The 21,430-nt window shown below is 35.9% G+C and overlaps 1 protein-coding gene across 2 annotated transcripts in view; it reads right to left on the bottom strand.

Annotated features, from left to right (window-relative positions):
- Positions 1-9,608, bottom strand: part of PRKD1 (protein kinase D1) — a 58,059-nt gene extending 48,451 nt beyond the window's left edge. For both annotated transcript variants that reach the window (XM_014942026.1, XM_014942027.1), the window contains exon 1: positions 9,474-9,608. In XM_014942026.1, the coding sequence (XP_014797512.1) occupies positions 9,474-9,588 (115 nt within the window). In that variant the 5' untranslated portion in view covers positions 9,589-9,608. The remainder of the gene's footprint in view (positions 1-9,473) is intronic.
- Between the last annotated feature and the right edge of the window lie 11,822 nt (positions 9,609-21,430).

Raw genomic sequence — 21,430 nt, 5'->3', positions numbered from 1 at the left:
TAGTAAGTTTACTCAGGATTTTACCCATGCACATAAATAAATGGGTTTGAAATGAACATTGGGAAATGGTGATACTAATATTCCTCACTTGATATTCTGTGTTCAGTTTGTGCGAGACCAACCCCCAAAAATATGGTAACAGAGAAGAACCGATGGATGAGAAAAAACACTGGACGAATGGAAGAGACCTCCATATAAGGAGAGATTAAAAGACTGGAATTGTTTCATTTGAAGAGGAAATGAGTAAGAGTTTGCTGGATTCAAGAAGAGGAGGAAACCAAAAAACCAAACCAGGAAACAAACATAACCCCTGTAGTATAACCTTCTGCACCAACAAACTGCAGTGATAGGAGTCTTCATGTCCTAAGAAGCAGGCAAGCTCCCCAAAGTCCTTTTTTGGAAAAAAGTTACAGCTTAACTAGGTTAACAGAAACATTCTTGGGGTCTCTTTAAGAGCCAGAATGAGGCAGTTTTCAGCAGGAATGACATTGTCTCCAGGCCTGAGTCACACCACAAGCTAGATATAAAAAACAGCAGACTGCAACCTGTGGCAGTTCCTGACTCTCTTCCTCCTTAGTTTCCGTTTCAAATTGTTATATTCCCCAAGGGGAGGAGGTTTGCTTGTTTGTGCTCGGATCTGCTTTAGCTACAAGCCTCAAGCACTTCCTAAAAGGAGATATGTATCTTACCACAAAGGGTTGCAAACTTCACTTATTGGAAATAAACATGAGACAATGTTGTTTCTAATACCAAAGCCAGCTGTCAGCCAATGAAAGTACATTTGATGAGTTTAACAGTGATATTGAAAGACATTTTTTTTAACGTAAGCCATATTTAATTTGAAACCTACTGGAGCAATAAGTTATTGACACCATGAATTTAGAGACTGAAAGAGCAGAAAGATTCTCCAAACAGTAGGGTTTTCTCCTGTCATATATCCAAGCAGTGTAGAATACACTGTTGACAGGTTAACAACACAACTTGCCTGATAGGCAAGTCATTCCAAGTGGGTTACCTTTTATTTTTCAGTTATGCTCCTCTCTGAATCATTTAAGGCTACTCTGCATTCAAGACTCACTACTATCAATTTACAAATACAATGATACAAAGGTTTGGCCAAGCATGTATTGGTCAAAGAAACTGTCAAACACAACAAATAAAAACCTCTATGACAAATCAAAGAGTTTTCTGCTTAGCCTAAGCAAGGTTTGTTCCTCATTACGTGTTGTAGCTAGTGAAAATGAAGTGGGAGAGATAGTTATTTGTGGGAAGAGAACAGACTCTGATGAGGAAAACAGAAATTTTCAAGTTTTGGCAGTTTTATGATTAGAATCTGTGTTAGTAGTAGAAACAACTGGAAGAATATGAAGAACTGAGAAAAGGAGAAAGAAAATTCCAATTGAAGCTTCCTTATTCACATAATCAATAAATAAGATTTAAATTTTTTAAAAGAGATGAAAAATTATTTTTCTAAAATACAACTTTAAGTGAACCTATAGCAGTGGTCTCCAAAGTGGGGTGCACACACTCCTGAGCGTGCACAAGACAATCCATTAGGGTGTAGGAAGAAAATATTAGAACTTCAGCAACAAATGTAAGTTGTAAATAAATAAAGATACATAAATTGGGGGTGTATGCTTAAAATTTTTTAGTGATGGGGTGCACAATAAAAAACTAGAGACCACTGGATCTACAGGGCTTTGCCACTCTACCTTTAAGAAAAGCTCAAGTGCTATTAAGGACACATCCTGTGAAACAATTCATAGCCATGTCCAAGTTTCACACACCATAGAGTAAGAAGAGACTAAATAGATTAAATAGATTTGTAAAACAGTAAACAGAGGTGATACATCGTTTGATGGAAATATGTTTTGTATTAACATGCACTTTTGTTCTCTCCATCAATGCCTTTTTAATTATAAGCATTTCATATTGATTCAGAATGCTAAACAGATTAAGCCATCACATTAGAAGTCCAAATGAGCATAGAAGTATCCATTAAAATATAGGACGACATACCACAGACTCCAAGTTTCATTCACCACCTCAAGGATTATAAGAAATGGTCAGCTGAACTGGGCGCTGCTGAAGTATAACACTTAAATAATCTATTGAGCTACTGTTACTAAGTGGGTTATGTTAGACTCAATCAAAATTATAATAACTAAAACCTTTTAAAGAAGGATAAATGTGATGTGTAATATGATAAACAAAACTGAGTAAAAATGAATAAGAAAGGAAAAAAAATAGCCTCACCCAAGAGAAAATAAGATATTTTAAGGAAAATTAGGGGGTTTAGAGTTCAGAGGTTTTAACACACATACCTACTATATAACATAAAATGAAAATCAAGAATTAATTAGATCTACCTTAGAAATTGATAGGCATAATCTATGAAGCCTGGAATCCTGCCTTTCAAAGAGGAATTCCCAAAGCAGCATCAGCATCTGGTGGCATTTCCCCAGACCACCACCTCAGATGCCCACACTGCACATCAAGCATCCCCTGAAGCAGAGAGGAGGTGACCAAGACAGATGACACAAGGGCAGTGACATTAAGAATTCCACAACTTGTACCTGCTTTTCTTGACTGGTACTGACCACTAAGATGATATCTCAATTTTTGGTAGTATCAGCTAACTCCAAGACACTTGTTACATTGATACAGATCAAGAAATTCCCCTGGCACTTTATACTGATATATGCTGAATTTAATCTGAAGTGACACTGACACTTTAATAATCATGCTTTCTGGGTCATTTATGAATGTATTTAACAGCACAGACCTAGAAACTTCTGCTACTGACCTGCTTCCACTGTGAAAACAGCATATATTTTCACCTTTTGTTTCTTAAGTCACATATAGTTAGTTATCCATTTGAGCATCTATCCTTTTCTTCCATGAAAGCATAGTTTATTTAGGAGCCTTTGGAAAATAAAGTGTTTATATGACTTCTGGAAAACCAAGTACACCTTCTCAACTGAACACAAAACTTGATATTTTTATTAAACAGCACACCAATAAACTAAAAATGTATTATCTCTGAAAACTGGACAATTAAAGGTGCACAATATAGGATGTCCAATCTATTAGCTAGAGCTGGATCAGTGAGATCTCATAAACAGGTCCTGTCCTAAGAGAAGGATGTGTGTGTATTTGTAGATTCTCTCAAGGAAAACTCATCCTCCTTACCAATAGAATTCTTTCCAAAATTTAATTTAATTGTTTATAAATACAAGATGACATTGTTTATGATTACCAACTAATCAAGCTTTAAAATGACATCTAAAATCTTGAGATGAGTGACAAATTATTCATGTTCAAAAAGCTTACTTAAAAACATAAAGGTAATTTTGTTCCTATAAAGAAATACACTGCTTTCTTGCAAATTCAAATTCACAAAATCTTGCAATTATTTCAGATTTTCAGCTGCTGATATAATCATTAAATACACAAAACATAAAGAAAGGCCCAGGGAAAAATACCTAGCATGGCCTGTATTTCTGTCAGAGCCCTAGAAGCAAAGTTGGCACATTAACTGCTTCCCTACTAACATTTTCCTCTTGCATATCATTTTACTCAGTGTGTACTGTTGATGATGCAGCCAGAGAATATAAGGAGGTGATGATGGTGATAGGATAGAAAGAAAGGAAGGATAAGGCAAGACAGGCAGGGAGCTCAGAAAGACTCTGCTGCTGCAAATAAAAATCTTGAAGTCTGTATCCAGAAAGTAACATTTATGAGCTGAAGAAAAGAAAATCAGGCAAAATATAAAGGAAATAATCTTTTAATCTTAAGAATTTCAAACACAGTCATCTATCTGAAATTCAAGATCCAAGAATGATGTAGGCAAATGAACAGTAGGAGATACAAACTCAATCCACTAACCTAATCAGCAGTAAGCCTTACTTCTACAGAAATAAGAAAAAAGGTGACAGCTAGAAACAACTGAAAGGACATACAGGAAGAATAATTTAATCGGTATCATCTCGGACAGGGTAGAGAAAAGATAGGAGTATTTCTCAAAGGCACCAGAAAAAGAGGGTGTTAACATAGCTATGAAGACACCAAGAGAATGCTGTTTTTCAATCACACTAAAGCAAAGTCACAAACTATGAACAACTACGTAAGTACTATAAAATGATGTTCAGATATAATATCATAAGGAGCTGGCACTCTCAAGGAGCTGGCAGTCAAGCTAACATTACAAACCAGTTATATGTTGATATATGGCATTTAGTATAATTGCATAGTTATCCAAAGCATTTATTCAGTTCAATATATTTTATCATATACAAGACAGTATAAACTGCACTGAATCCAAATAAGATGTCAGCATCTAATGATCAGATGGTGTACCATCTACGTGATATTAAAACAGAAACAGCTTCTTAACAAAAGCAGTGGATCAATTCCGCCCTCATCAGCTCAGCAAGGGAACGCAAAATAGCTGCTATTTGACTTTCTTGCTTCAGGAATCCTGCCAAGCTGAGCACAACTGCTCACAGCAAGCAGATGAAGTACATTCCACTAATTTGCACAAGATGCTAACGTTTCATCGTCTGCCTTCCAGTGGCTGGCAAAGATCTCTTACATCCCAATATAATTTTGCCCAAAATAGACAGAATTTTTATAAGCAAACTCATATTAAAACTGTAAATATAAAATCGGTCTTTGCTCTATATAACATGAAAAGACAGCAAATTTACACAGAAGTTTTAAATAAACTTTCATGAACAAAGCATAGCATAGGACATGAACTATGCTGGCAAGAACAGAAGTCTGGAGGTATCTAAAGTAATTGTTTCCTTCAAGGCCTCAAAAAACAGAACTCAAAAAGTCAGATTAGAGAAGTACAGAGCCACAGCAGCTCTGATTTGCCAGTTTGTTCTACAGAGTCATTGTATGAAGGACTGAACCTCTCGATCATTAATATCTCTTTATTGGTGTTAACAAATGGCAGTGGAAATAAATCTTATTTAAAGGCTAGTTAAGAGAATAGCAAACAGCTTCAAAAACTAGAAGTTAACCTGGCTTAAGAAGCCAGTTTTTCAGAGCAAGCATATTCCATTATGTTCAAATCTATTGTGAAATTTACATTATGTTATTTTGGTGATTCGCATTTGCATCCTTTATTTCACGCGTGGAACATGAAAGTTACCTTTGCATAGATCCAGTGGAAGCTTGTAGCAAATACTACTTAGTCACTAAGGCTGAAGAACTCTTTTCAACTTAAGTTTACCTTACAAAAACTTTTACTTCCTTTTCTTGAGCAAACAGTAAGACTGCATTTTAGAGAGAGACGTACAAAGATGACATTTTTGGTTTCTCTTCCTTTCAGTGTTTACAACTGACTGGCTGCTCATTTAAAGCCACCTTTGATTATAGCTTTGACTGTAGCTTCTGTACCTTGCTTCCTGGTTTGGGCTGCCCACTAATTTTTGAGAATATTATGATCAAAAGGAACCCTTCCTACAAATAGAACTTGATGAAATCCTTTCTCTAAAGATTCAGCTCCTTTTTCAGCCTGAAATGCAATTCAACAGTAAATGTCAGGTTCAATGAACTCGTTAGTCAAGATTTCCACAGCACTAGTAAAGGACTTTCCTCTTTGGTGCATCAGGAGACCAGACACACTTTTCTAACATTTAGAAGAAGAAATGAAATAGAAAATGCACAGTTGAAAACACAGCAACATGGCAAGCGATACGTTACTGACAGAATGGTATTAGTTACTGTTCAATGAACACTCAGGAGTACAACCTAATAAACCAGCTGGGTTCAACGTACAAATTTGTGGGTTTATGTAATACATTTCTGACACATCCCCATATCTCCTATAACAATCCCACGCGGTCAACTGAAATAAAGTATTAAAACAGGTAATACTTAAAAGACTACATAAAAGGAAGAAACCGTGCAAGACGTGAAAATAAAACTGTACTTATGAGGGCTACTAATGCTCATAATGAAAGTTCCCTTTTCCTCTTTTAAGTGCAGTTGACTGAATCTGTAACTCAGCATACCCTTTTGCTTCCACTCTCATAATAACACCCGACCTTTCTGTTCCAAAATGCCATAATCTATATTGGCACTGAACAGCGATTCCTCTGGCTGACTGCAATCGCTGGTGTTTATCTCCTCTGGAGCAGCCAGCAGACAGACACACAACACTTGTTCAGCGAGCTCTGCGATTCTTACACGCCATTAAAATCCTACTGCATAACGCACCAATGCAAAATAGAAGTAATAATGTTCATTATGAATATAAAAGCACAGCAGGTGCTCCATTCTGAGCTGATTAAATTTCTTGTGTTTCACCACAGACTGTTTCAGTTATATTGTATGACTTCCACAGGTACAATTTTTTTCCCTAAACTGGACTTAAGTACTTCAGCTAAAATGAGCAACTCCTCTCAACTATAAATTTTTCTAGATAAATTTTCCTGTCTTTCAAGGACCTGTAATATAAGCTCTAAGCCAGAAGATGATCAAATTTGCTATTCCTTAAACTGTCAAGAATATAAGTACAATAAGAAAAAAAAATTAATCACAGGTTGTCCAGCCTTTATAAAAGACCTTGTAATTAAGTAAACTACAATGAAAATTAGAAAATGCACACTATCAGGATAGGAACTGATTGTATGACCCCACAGTACAAGGGCTGACAGTTCAGCTTTCTCTACCCTGACTAGTATTGACATGTGCAATAAAAAATGAATGCAGTGGATCAGTATAGCTTTTGACATCAGATATCAGTGCCTCGGGGGATGTTTACCCACAGCACTCAGAGTTCTCAGCAGCAAAGCTGTAGCGGTAACACTTTGTTCTACTGCCTCTTTCAGACATGCCACTCAAAAACAATTGCCATAATATACCTTGAATTTACAGACTTTTAGAATGTATATTCTGTTCAGATTTTTGTAATGTAAGCTAAAAATAAAACGCTTCAACCAGTTCAATGTAAGCATCTGAACATATATTGCATTTCTTTTGTCCTTCCAACCGCTCAAGTGCTCAGTATCATCAACTACAGTGCGCAAGGCCAACCTCTCCTGTTTTCGGAGGGGCTTTTCCTCCCTTTAAAATAAATTTTCAAGGCATTTCCAAATTATTAAGTATCATGAAAAAAATATAATCTTATGAATATCTTATGTCCCTGTATCTAGGTAGCCTTATTTTTTTTCTAATTAAAAAGGGGAGATAACCCATCTTCAGCTAATTTGTGATGCACTATTGCCAAAATGTATAATAATTTGAAACTATGTCTGAATATATTTCAATTAAAAACTGCCTGCATTAGTTTGAATACTTCCCCGAATATTACAGACTGTTTTATACAGTTTTTTCTCTTCTCCAGAGTTGCAGAACTGGTCATGCTTCCCTCCCCTCCATGACACAGAAATTTTAACACTGCGGAAATGAACTGCTGCATTTAGTTAAGGATCATCTGTAGGAGGACACTGATGCTCTTGAGTGCTTGTGGAGGAAATTTATTTAATTTCTTGTATAACTTGAGACATCTGACTGCAGGCTTTAATTTGTAACAGTGTAATCATCAGTCAGGCCATGACATATTACAACTTTCATTTTGCTGCCCTTTGCACTTAGAGAGAAATAAAGTCTTCTGAGCAGAGTGTTGCCCAGTGAAAAACAGATGAGTTGAACCAAATTCAGCTATTTCTGCAATGTTAAAGTTCCTGTGCAATCCCAATTCTATAATATTAGAACAGGTACTCTGTGGCTGATCTTTTCCTTACTCTTGCTGTCTCGTTTAGGAGCTGGTGTTACAGCATGTCAATATAGAAAACATACCTTAGCAATTACACTTCACAGGAAACTCCTGCAGTAGGACAGGAGGAAAACTGAACGCAGACGCAAGTTGATGGAAGCTGGGATTCCAGCTTCAGGGAATCACACTGAGGAGTCTGGTCTGACAGTGCAACTGAAAACGTGCAAACAACTGACCCACCCCTTTTCTCAGGTTTAAGCTGTTAAACTCCTTGAGGTATTACCAACTGATGACTGAAGGGTCTCCACTCCTCCTCGTCTGGCAAACCTCATGTTGTTGTCAAGGTTTCATAATAAGATCTCTCTACATGGCTGGGTAGGTAAAAACTGGTTTTGTTCGTGCTTTTTTTTTTTTTTTTAATTATTTCAGTATTTTATTAAAAACTCACCACAGTTGGTCTAAGAAGCAGCTTGCATCTGTTAACTATATCACTTTAAAACTTCATATGTGTGACCGCACTAGCAGAAAGGCATTTATGTGTTCGTAATCTACAAAGATAAGTTGAGGATGAGGTACGAAGAATGAAATTATATTTCTTGCTGAACTCATACCATTGTAATTGAGGAGGAGAAAAAAAGACCTCAAACTCTGGAACTACATGAATGAGATGCGTAAGCAGTGGTACTCCATGAAGCCCCATATAATTTTTGGATTATCATAGTAGTAGCAGAAGAAAAATAATTGTCATTTTTAGAGAAAAAGAGGGAAGAAGATCTGTAAATTAAGTTTATTAGTCTATAAGAGGAGTGGTGACATCTCACATTTTCTTTCCCAGTACCTTAGTAAAGTGATAAGCAAAAGAACTGTTTGCCTTCAAAGCTCAAATTTGGATAATCTTTTCATGCATTCATTGCTTGAAATAACAAAATCATAAAAATACAATCTTCTCTGGTGCTTTATTTGTATTATATAAGTAACTTGCAATCTTACCTGCCAGAGAAGACAGTAAACATCTATTTAGATTTACAGAATAGTGTTCAAAAATGCATTATGCTTTTCTTGAGGATCAGGAAGTAAGAGAAAACAAAATCTTCTAATTGCACATACTATTGCAATAATTTCTTACATCCCTTATCAGTATTTAAGGTGCATATATTTTAAATTAAAACATTTTCTCTTAGATTGATAGATCTGCTATAAAATACTTCTTTAATATTAAAATATCAAAATAGTTTTGGGGCAAGAAAATTAAATAATTCAAATATTGTTTCCTGACTACTTTAGTCTATTCTGTCTGAATCGTGCACTTTGGGGATTCAACTTTAGTTAAAAATTCGTTACCAGAATACAGTACAACAATACTTTGTGATATCAAAAAATCCAGGCCTTCAGTCAGCAACGTATACTCTAAGCTGAAGCATGAGACAAAAAAATACACAGACTCCGGGCAACTGTAGGTACCACCCACAGTTTCACCCACTGTTGATTTAATAGCCTTCCCCTAAATACTACAGATTTGCTTAAGCTTCACCACTTTTGTGGAGAGATGCTTCACCTAAATAATAAAACCATAAATCCCCTAACGCTCTTAAACAACATAGTTCTCCTTTATCCCTTGCAAGTACTGTATAAAGTGCTGCTCTTGAAATTTCCTTTTTCTTGAATCCTAACTGGGACAAAAAGGCTATGAACTTTTTCAGTTGCAAAAACTTGACAGCAATTTTCACTGGTTTTTAGTTACCTGACAAGACAACTTCAACTAGGTCTCCTTCTTGAATATCTGCAGCTGATTTCACCAACTGGAGAATGTTTTCAGAGGTAGGGTCATGGCGGAAGAGCAGAATTTTGTCGTACATTCCGTAGAAACCACATTCAGGAAACTGCAAACACAAATGCACGAGAATTTACTACACTGTAAAATACAATTCATGTTATGAATTCTGAGGGCAGAGCGGTCCATTACTCAGACTAGTACCAAACAGGATACATATTTTTTCATATATGTCAATATATATCTAGATTCTGAAAGTGGCTTTTCCCCCAAGCAAGTAAGATCATTTGCCTTCCTCTGTGAGCAATGCAGTATCCACTAGGAAACGAGAGAGCAAGAAGTGCATCCCTTAGCCACTGGCTGATAACTTTTCAAAGACAAGTTCCCGAGCAAGGATGTCTAATTAGACCCTCCTGGAGCAGGTGCTCAGACTAGATGACCCATGGATGTCCCCTCCAGCCTGTATTATTCCATGATTCTATGATCTCTCCCCAGATTAGTGCCAAAAAGATGCCTTGAGGCTGGAAGGAACATTTTTCAGCTCTGCCTAAAATGTAATGCCTAAATGACAGCTCATTACAAAGTACATATTTCTTGAGAATAAAGTTACTAGACACATACTCCCTTAAGTTACTACACACATAGAACAGTATTTCCAAACTTAATAATCACCTATTTTAATGCAAAGGTGATGGAGTTTTGAAACCAGATTCTGTTTAAACTAAAAAAGATTTTAAAAAAACCTCAGAGGTTATAAATTAAACTTATCTAAGTAACATTTTTTCCATCTTTTTTGCTGCAGCACAAAAACGGGAGTTAATTTTTTTCATGCTCCCAGCTTAAAGACTTAGAATTTTGCTTTGAAAACATAGCCAAGAAACACTTTCTCTGATACAAATGATTCAATTCAATTTTACATCACTGAACTATTTCATGTATTATTTGGGAGCTTTATCAACATGCAGTGAAAGAAACACAATGATAAGCATAGCTCAAGAGATAAACTGGCAGGTTTTGAGATTATAGTTACCATGAAAAGAATACAGAATGGAAGGAACCCAACAAAAAGTACTTTAAAACAGTATATTCATTACTGATTACTAGAAGCTTTGGAACCTACCCAAGAAAGTTATGGTTTTGTTGTTGGTTTGGTTTTTTTTTAAGTTTAAAAGCATGCACTGAAAAGACAGAGAGAAAATGGTCAGATCCCTGGTGTGAATGAAATGCATCTACACCTCTGAAGTTTTGTCTGTCTTATTCCAAATTATACCATGAATACTGACCAACTGCTAATTCTTGGTTGGGCAGAGTACCTGCCTGAAAAAAAAAGTTGCTGTATATATTTATTCATGCAGGTTTTATACTGAACAGAAACAATTCCAGTCCCTGAACCATAAAACATTGTCACAGAATATCTGAAAAATTCTGCTAGAGTGCATGTGTTTAAAGATGCAAAATTTTTGCCCATGTCCAGCGTGGAGTACATTAGAAATCCTAGATAGGTACTTATCTATATGAGATACTGTTTGAAGGCCATTTCCTTGAGCACCTTTACCATCTACTAATTATGAACCAAAAGAGCTGGCAATCTATTGTCAAACTGGGAGAAGGCTGGCACCAGCACCAGCACTTCTATGGGCATTAGGATTATGCATTAGGAGACACAGAGAAAGTTTGTACAACTTTCCTAGTAATCAGTTAACCATTCATATTCACACTCAGTCAAATGAACAGCCACAGTAACAGCAAGGAGTACGTTACCATGTTCATAAAGCTGAAAATGGCTTACTAGGTCATGTTCAATTCACATTTCCGAAATGTTTCTCACTGATGACTACCAACTCTACGTGGAACAATGAAATGCTGCCATGTTTGGACAATTTCACTGTGCAGGCAACTTTTACTTACTTCATACCTTCCCGACAAAAGTGCCTTTTCCATGAAGCCAGGAACCATTCCTGACCATACACAGGCATTATTATTGGTGCCTACACATCAAAAAAAATTCAATTTTTATTCAATTACCAGAAGAAATGTAATATTAAGGAACCATATTAAGTTATTTTAAAAGTTTACCAAGAAGGTAAAACAGCAACGTTTTGGAAAGAGAATTTAGACAAAACTTACTTTAATTTTAAATGTAAAAAAAAAAATAGAGCTAATTTGAAAAGAGCAAATGGAATGGGAATATAAAGAGAAAACGAACAAATAAAGTCATAATCAGTTTAGAGGGAAATGCCTGTACTAACTCTGAAATCCAGTGAAATGAGAAAATTCTTTCAGCCTTTGGAAAAGGTCAGGAGTTCCCATTTTGAAAGATATTTTACATTTTCCACTGCTTGTGTAAAATAAAATTCTCACCCTTATGACATGCCATCAGGCTTGTATACTGTACCAAAGTAGGAATCTGTTTAATTAAAATTATAATCCCATTTGGATTACTTTCTCATACATGTTCTAAATTTAAAGAAGAAATTTAACTTCTCTAAAGCTTGAGAAGAGTGAATTTTCCTGCTGCCAGCCCTAGGGCTGGAGTGAGGGAAGAAGAGCTTTTCCGGCCGTGGAGCACCACAACACTGGCATCAGAGTGGCTCCTGCAATGTTTGCTATATTACAAATCTATGTGTGTATAAATACAGGTATTTGGAGGTATTGTTTATTATATTCTGTAGAGAAAAATAAATCCAATCACAACATTTTTTGATAAGGTATATAAAAGAATTATCTTCTGAGTTTGAGTTAGTTTTCCTCAGATAAACTATTCTCATGCCAAGAAAGCCATTTTGATGGTGTGATTCTCCAAATACAACATTGTGTAAGGACCAACTGTTGCAACAGTGACAAAAATATTCCCTCAGCTAAGCTTATTCCTGCCAACAATAATGTTGATATGCACAAACAAAAGTAAACAGAAAGCAGCCACATTTCTTGGTACTGCAATACTATAAATAGCATTTATTTTTGCCAAATACAGGGCAAAACAGGAAATGCATATATGTCAAGCTACCTAAAAGCTAACTAAAGCTAAGCTAACTAAAACCTTACAAGAATGGTATTGGATCTAAATTCCCAACACTAATAAAAGCCCTTGTTTCGGTATAATAGCTACTTAAAGTGGAACTACCAGGAGTAAAATCGTCATTGTAATTTCTATAATGAGGAAATATAATATTTCTGTAAGAATCAGAACAGCAGGTTTGTTTTTTTCCATGAGGTTCAGAAAAAGGATCTGTTTCTAGATGCTTAAGGCAGCATCAGTAGTCATTAAGACATCACAACTGTCCAACCAATACAATGGTTGCCTACTCCAAGTGTGGAATAAAATGCATATTCTTAAACTGCTTTCAGTGTGGCTTAATCTAAGGTGCATTAGTTTACAACTGAAACAGGACAAATGACCTTCACAGCTTAATAACTTGTTAAACTGCCACAATTTAGTTGTACATTTCAAGTGCTGCCGCCGCTGCCCCCCCGGCCCAAGAGAGGGAAAGATCAGCTCTCTAACACAATTTACATCATTTACAGACAATTCTGGGTTCCAGATCAGCAATTTAGCAAAATATCAGTATTATTTTAAGTCTTGACGTTGTCATTTTATTAGATACTTTCCAGTGTAAAAAGAAGCATGTTTCTAAGACACTTAAAACTACAAAATGTATTAGTCTAAGAATGAAAGGTTCAGCACATCTGAAGATCAGTTGGTTCACCACAGACACTGAAGTTCTGGAAAAGGCGAGAGTATTTTTTAATAAATTTTCCAAACTTGTACTTTCAACTTTGCTACTTAAGGTCAATTTATGAGGGATATGCAAGACCATTAGGAAGATACATCATGTTAGATAAATCCTCCATAAAAAGGAAGGTTCTTTAGCCTAGACACACGCGGTCCCTGTCTGGGATCTGGACATAAATGATTACAGTCTTTAAATACATAAAAGACTGGTGCTGATAGAGAGGGAACAATCTGTTTCTCCTCTGCACAGAAAATTAAGTAGTAGCAAATCTAGCACACGAGAAGGGATACAATACAGAGAATTAGACTGGAGACAAGGAAAGCTTTGCAAGGTTAAGAATTTTAAAAAGATCTTATTGTTTGCTGAAGTAAGTGAATCTCTATTACTGAAGAGAACAATTTCAACCTATGTCAGGAATCCAACAGCTGATCCTTCTATGTTGGGATAGAAGGATGAAGTACAATATAGGTGCAATAATCATTCACAGGCTGTGAACACTGCTTTAGTACTACTTTAATCAACCATCTCTCTACAAGAAATAAAATGTATATACATACTTCTCAAGAAGTTTACTTTTTAAAGTAAACTTTAGGTTTACTTTTTAAAATTTCAACAACAAAGACCCAAATGTCAGTTTTCAGCATTCCTGCTCATGACTTTTCAACAATGCATCTCATATTACGCCAATAGTTCCTCCTTATGTGTACTGTAATATTACTGAAATAAAAGTGTAATATTTGGGAAAAGCGTAACAGACCTTTATTCCAAACACTGAGCCTTAAAGCCTGCTGTCTGAATATTCATATAGAACATGTTTTGTATGATACTGTAGCAGCTTCTATGGTAAAAAACAGGAAACACTACTAGCATTTGAAGTCATCCGTAAGCAGACTGAAGTTGGTGCTTCTTTCATTTCCTGAAAATATCACGTAACTGTTACCTACCCATAAGAGTTAAAAAAAAATAAAATATATATATTAAATATATATGTATATATATAAAAATAATTGCTTTTTCAGATGAAAAAAACTGCCAGTTGTGACCTCTCAAGTAATAACTTGGTACTGCTCAGCTTGTGGGTACTATGGCAGCAGATTATCTATAAAACACAGGCAAAAGGAGGCTCAGCACTAACCCTTCCTCAGCAGATATCAAAGCGGAAGCAATCATTGAAGTGTTTTTATCCTTAGCAACTGTAAATATCTCAAGAAAATCCACCAAAATATTTCACTAATAACTGTATAGAAGCCAAATGATTATGCAAATTCTGGGTTTTCATTTAAAAAGACTTCAAGTAATACTAGAAAAAAACCTGCAGACTCATATTAAATTTCAATAACTAGAACATATAAGTATCCGGTAATTCATTTAATCCACTATCCATTGTATTAGTCAGTAATTTCAATGGCACGTGTCCATTCACATGCAGACACAAGCTGAACTACGTACATCCATAACTGTGCTGTCTTATTAATGACTGTTCTCAACATAAGGATCAAAGACAAACTGTTGAAAAAAAAATTGGTGATATTTAAAACCTGTCCAATTACTGTGACAATCAAATGGTTTAACTATTAAAGAAACAGAATTTTCAGAGACCTGATATATCTAAATTGTAATGTATATCCAATATTAATTGGGAAGCTTTCAATAATTAACTATGTATATTAATAATTATTATTATTTGAATAGAGAAAGTATTTGGCCTTCCTCTTTGCTGTAGTAAAGCACGATTTCTAATAGAAATTAACTACAAGGAAAGGTGAGACTGTCTAGACTGTCTAAGGTGACACAACTCTCTCACTGGTTTGGTTTAATAATTATTATTAAATATTATTTGAAAAATAAGCACAGGAGATATCTCAAACAAAAAACTGATGAAAAATAAATTTCTTTCACATCAATAACTTTATCTCAAAGAGATGGAAAACACATACTCTAAACACTGATGCCAATTTCAGTGTAATTACTAATGTAATCCAACAGTTGAAAAAGTGTGTTGCTGTGATCATTTTGCAAAATTATTTCTTTCAACATACTGAAATTGTCACACTTTTGTAACAGAACAGGGAGGGAGATTCCCAATGCTAACAGTGCAAAAGCAAGAAAAGTCCTCTTCGTGTTTCAGTGTTTTTGTATGTTACTACAATTTTGCACATTTCCTCTACGGGATAGTTTCTGTTGCTTTACTCTAGGAAGTAATGAGAGCCGTCTTTTTAATTTTTCAGACATTGACCTTTTTCTTAATAATAAACTGAACTATGCCTTTTTTAGTGATAACTGTTTTTTCCTTTGAAACTAGTTAGATTTTCAAGCCTTCCTTTTAGAGGAGTCTTGGTGATTACCGTAACAGCAACAAGAACCCTGAGAAAACTCAAAAGTCTTTCACAGCACAAAGATAATGCTCCACCACACACAGAACCATGGGCTAAACGATGTCTTCACAGTATGGGGAGTAGTTTAGTCACACTCAATGTTTGTTGACTTAACCTAAGTGCTAAAAACACCAGTTAGGTTGACCTAACCTAAACAAAGTTGTTGACCTAACCCTAACATGTTAAAAATAAATAAATAAATAGTCTTACATCGATACAACTGTTTCAAAATAAATAACAATGCATTTTATTTTTAGAAGTCAGGATTTCCTTTCTCTACAGAGGTTGTAACACAGCAAACTCACGATACTGAGAGGCAGAGAATTTTAGGCTAAGAGGACTGCCTAAATTCTCAATTGTGGCAGTCGTTATCAACTCCCTTTCAAGACTCAAGAGATTTTAAAAGGCTGTGTTTACCTAGCACAAAGCTATCATGAACATATTAGTCTTTATGCATAACGAAAATACCGCGAGACTTCACGTTTTGTTGTAAAAAACCATCAGTTAGGATTCAAAGACTTTCTTCACATACACTACTACAGTTACTATAAACTAAAGCAAAATGAGTTTAAACAGAGCTTCACACCATCGGTATACAGAATAGATGTAGTAACATCTGAGTAAGAAGAGGAGCTGGTGCCTGCGAGGTATCTCCACCTCATCGCAGGATGTTTCATGCTGTGCTGACTAACAGTGATGCTCTGTAGACCTTTCCAGTGATTGCATTTGCGCTTTCCAGGCAGCCAAATAGCAAGGATAGGCAATAAATGCCTAATTCCTTTTGTTCTTTCTTTTTTATTTTCCCCAGGCAATCAGCTTTCAGTTGTACAGGAAAGAAAAGCGTCAAAAAACATAAATAGTAGTACTGACCATCTCGATACTGCCGACATTGCAGCACCGCCCAAAGGCTCAGGTCAAGCCCATTTGTCACAGGTATAGAAAAGAAGATAAATAGTTGATGAAAGAACATCTTGTATTGGAAAGGTAAAGAAGCAACCAAAGAAATCTTGAAAGGCTAGGAAAAGAAATGACTAGAGCAAGGAAAACACACTTAGAACAGAAGCATAGGAAAGATCTTCATGTATTGTGAGCCTTGAGGGTAGCAGCAAGGAGCCAGGATTCCAAGGGTTAAAGCAGTGAATGGGAACAGCTAGGTCCTTGCTTCCTTTTTGCCTTTGCATTCCCAAAAAAGTATTGGAAGGTTTGCTTCTGATATAATAGCTAAGTGAAACAGAGAAGTTTCTAAGGCTATACCCACTAAACCAGCCAGGAACCATTCTCTGGATCCAAGGCTAAGTGGCACAGAGATGGCTTACTGCCATACAGCTGACCTCTTTCCCCAGAAGCAGGTAGACAACATCTCCACTGGTTATTTTAAACAGTCCCTTACACATGCAAAGACCCAAACTCTCTGGGCATCATCTGAAAGAGTATGATTTAGCATGGTTCAAACTGTACCAGGAAGCACACAATTAAACAACAAAAAAGTTTACGTGATTTTGAGTCCGTGCTTGAGCCTGTATTCTCATTTTGGTTTATTTACAGATATATTTTGAGATATAACTTCAGAGAACCATTCCAGTTAAGCTTCTTAATGCTTTAATATGAGCAGTGTCATTCCCAATTTACAGTATTTATTATTCTTTTTTACTACAATCCCTGATCAATTACATGTTCTATAAAGCACAATGTGATCTCTGCAGCATAGAAGTTAATAAACCTTTTCCAAGTGGGCCATGAGAAAGGAGCAAGTTTCTTATTGTTCATGATGTAAACAATATTTTAGATGACAAATATGCACATACAAGTATTCCACTAATTCTGTTTGCAGCAGTGACTTGCTCCAGAAATCAGATTCCTTCACCTCTCTCAGATCAGGATCAGAGTACTTTGCCCACACACACTGACTTGGACTGGCAGCAAACTACAACTTTTTCTGCAGCTGCCGTCTGTGGAACAATAAATGACCAGAGAGGAAAAACATAGCTGAGCTCCCTCACAGAAATATCCATGAAACAGATGAAACATGGCCATGGTGAAACGTAGGAACATCGCTATTTTGGCCTGACCTCTGAGCAACCTTTTTCTCAGCCTCTTTCAGTACAGGTTGTTCCCTGTGGCCATTCCGGGCAGGAATTGCTTCCTTTGCATAATATCTTTAAACAAATATGTTCTCTTGCTACCTGTGTCTCCCACCACTGCACGTTGGCTTGCCTTCTGTCACTCAAATTGCTCACTGCCAAAAATATTGAGTATACACCACTTTGCTCAAGCTACTCGTATGCAGATTTTTAAAACTCCCAGTTCAGGGCAGGCAGCAGGAGATATAGGCAGAGAATCAAAACAAAGGCATATGAACAACACTACAGGACATTTTTTTTCAAATATAGAGTCTTTTACCCAACAGCAAACAGAAAGCGAAATTGACACATCAGAAACACAGCTCAAAAAGGTTGTTAAATTTTACTTGTGTGGTTGTAATTGAAAACTTCAGTAAAACCATGGTGACTTTGTATGTCCTCATTCCTGGTAATGTTGCTTTAGTGATTTTAAGAAATCTTAAGACTGGGGCAGAAGAAAAAAAATTAATACGGTTTTCTTGCTTTACTCCTGAACTGAGTCTGGCAAGTGGCTTCCGGCTGGGGGCAACCCAGCATAGCTCAATGCAATTAAACATGAAAAATATTAAATAATAACACTTACTTCTAAAACAAAGAGATCTTTAGCATAATTAGTGTGACTATTTGTGCTACACAAGACACTTTCTTGGGATAGATAACTTTCTCTTAAAAAGATTGGATTTATTTTTCATTGAGACTTCTGTGGAAGTATTTCATTCTGAATTACTGCATTTAATGGGTTACCAAAAATATATATTGATTACGTCTTGAAAATTGATTTTCTCTAAAATGATGCAAAGACTACCTTAATTTAAAATAACCTCTGACTCTTAGATTCAATTTATCTTCTCCAAGAGTTAGTTTTTCTACTCTTACCTCCTCAGTATTTTGTGAATAATCTATTACAGCTTTCAATGGAATGAAGATGATGCAGTGAAGCAGATGCGAAGGAAGAATAAGTCCAATAACTCAGACATTGAGAAAACACTCCATTTTACCACATAAAAATTCCAAAAGTCCATTTGCCATGCAAATCAAAACACACTTGTGTAGCTGACTTCTATATCATGTAGATTAAGAGGTTAATTCAATAGAAATATTTAGAAAAGTAATCACAATAAACAAACAAAAGAGAAACTGCCCTCTGTATCATGTGGCAGCCAAAAGTATCATGACATGCACCACATCTCCATACACTGCATAATCTCCCTGAAAATTTTCACCAGAAGCAGCCCTGAAGGAAAGCACCAACAATTAGTGTCTTCTCCATTATTTCATACTGCGAGTTTGGGACCACTGTTCTGCTAACACCGATCCATTAATGCCACATTTCTCTTTCCAAGGCAAGACAGGGACCCCAGCAGAAAGGCTCCCATAGTTCCTGTATAAGTTCTCTGTGCAGCCCAACACTGTCCAGCCCAGTACAGAATTATGGAGCTTCCTGTGAAACGTTTAGGAGAAGAACGTGACAACAACGGTGTCAGATTGTTGACAGGCATCCATTTATGGAGATGCTTCACGAACAGATTGCAGTTCTCACCAAGGAGGTTGAGAACTGGAGCAGAAATTTTCATGCCCTTCAGGGAACAGGCAGAAAAAGGATGATGAATCCCTAACAAAATCAAGTATTTTTCCTAGTTCCTTTAATAAAAAAAAATTTTTAAGACCGTGACCAAAGAGTCCCTTGCTGACAAGCATTCACTGTTTCTGAAGCTGAAGTCTGACTAATTTTATGCCCTATACTACATGCAGGAAAATAAACTCCTAATTTAAGAAAGATGAAAAGAAACCAATTCAATAGCAAATTCTACACAGTATTTAAAAAAAACAACCAAGCAACCACCCCCAACCCCCCCCTCCTATTTCTGAGACAGTCTACCACCAGATATGTTCGTGCTATCTCTAAGCAAGCATGACATTAATTCAGGAGACTCAGTCAGGTACATAACTCAAGAGACTACACAGACATAGAACAAGTGTCTTTCCTCTCTTTACAGACTGCACAACATGTAAACTACTTACTTACAGTCAAAGTTTTTGTGTGTGAGTTAAGAGATCTAGACAGATCTAATAAAGGTGAGAGACCTAGAGATCATTCTCACTTGTTTATACCTCTACTCTGCTTCCAAAATACACCTCATTTCCTTCAAGATAGATATCAGATTAGGTATTTGCTTAAAGACAGATCTAAAACTTTTTTTTTTTTTTTTTCAAAGAAACAGAAACCAAAACAGCTCTGATCAAGACTGTTTTAATTAAAGCATTCCCAAATATGTGGTTTCCTCCTGAAAAAGCATAACTCTCTTATGTTTAAGAGGTTTTGAAAATTATTTATTCTTTTATTCGCTCACAACATTAATTCTATATTCCAGGAAATACAGTAAGAGCCATTTGAAAAATACTTATAAAGGGCTCTCTTCTACTGAATTTAATAGAAATGTGAATGGTTTTTTTTAAGTATAAGCAGCATGTTGGGTCAACCTTTAGTACCAACAACTAGTTTGTTCCTTAGTCAGTTATCTATTTTACTTTTATTTATTAATAACTAAGATCCTCATTAATAAAGGATAAAGAGACAACACCAAATAACTGGATTACTGGGTTACATAATCCTTTAATGAATATGATCAGGAGGAGATTATAGCAGGAGAAAAGACTGAAGGCGCTTATGTTGGACATCAGCTCAGCAAGAGCACACATACCTAGAACCAGGCCTGCACAGGGAGCCACAGGACTAACTTAGCAATGAGAACTCATAATATCATGTCGTACTCATTAATTTCCCCATTCAAAATGTAGCTTACTAAGAGGAAACTGTCCAGAACTGCCAGTAAAGAACATTAGGACAGAAATGTCTGTAAACGATTGTTTCATGTAAATTTAGCATCTCTCCAGATCTGAGTAAGGCATGTGATAAGAGGTTTGGGATGCATTGTGGACAACAGCCAAAAGGATTTTCCTTGTCAAACACCTGTTTGGGGATAGGCAAACAGAATGATTTATTTTTTTTTAACATGACAAAAAAAAGTGGCAGCTTTTATATAATAGTACTAGAGATATATATAGACTTCTAGATAGTGAGCCACTCAGGAAGAGGCCATTTGGGTTTCTAGGCCTTCCTACTGAAAGTTTGAAAGCTGAACTGTACAACTCTTCAAACACAGTCCAAATCATTAGGGTAGGACTAGATCACCAAAGAAACAGAAACCACTGAAGGATGTATGGGATGATAAACAGATCTCAACAAAGTTTCTGTCTCTGTATTGGGCACTCAACAGAAACCAAGCAGTTAAAAGATTAAAAATAAAAAATCCTCCTGAGAGTAAATGCTTAAACTAAGATTCACCTCCCCAAAACATCTTGTCAGCAATATTGTTTCTTAACAAAAATGCTAGTACCTGCTGTGTTCCCATTTGCATCCAGTACATTCTTTAGTAACACGTAAGCACTGAAGGAAAAATCTCTCAGCACACTCAGGGATAAAGATTAAACATATGTTTAAGTCTTCTGTGAATCTAGGAACACTTTCACAGAACTAAGAAAATAATTTATAGACAAGTACATGAATAAACCTTAAGCTTAATTTTTTTTTTATTTATTTCAAAAAATAAATGCACTAAACACAGATATTGCTGGGTTGCAAAAGGAGCTTTAAAGTATATATCTCATACATACAGAAAAATAATGTTCAAAACATA

Source organism: Calidris pugnax, unplaced genomic scaffold (genome assembly GCF_001431845.1).
Source record: "Calidris pugnax isolate Ruff unplaced genomic scaffold, ASM143184v1 scaffold56, whole genome shotgun sequence".
Classification (NCBI taxonomy): domain Eukaryota; kingdom Metazoa; phylum Chordata; class Aves; order Charadriiformes; family Scolopacidae; genus Calidris; species Calidris pugnax.
Note: the sequence above shows the minus strand (reverse complement) of the source record. Positions and strands in the feature narration are given on the sequence as shown.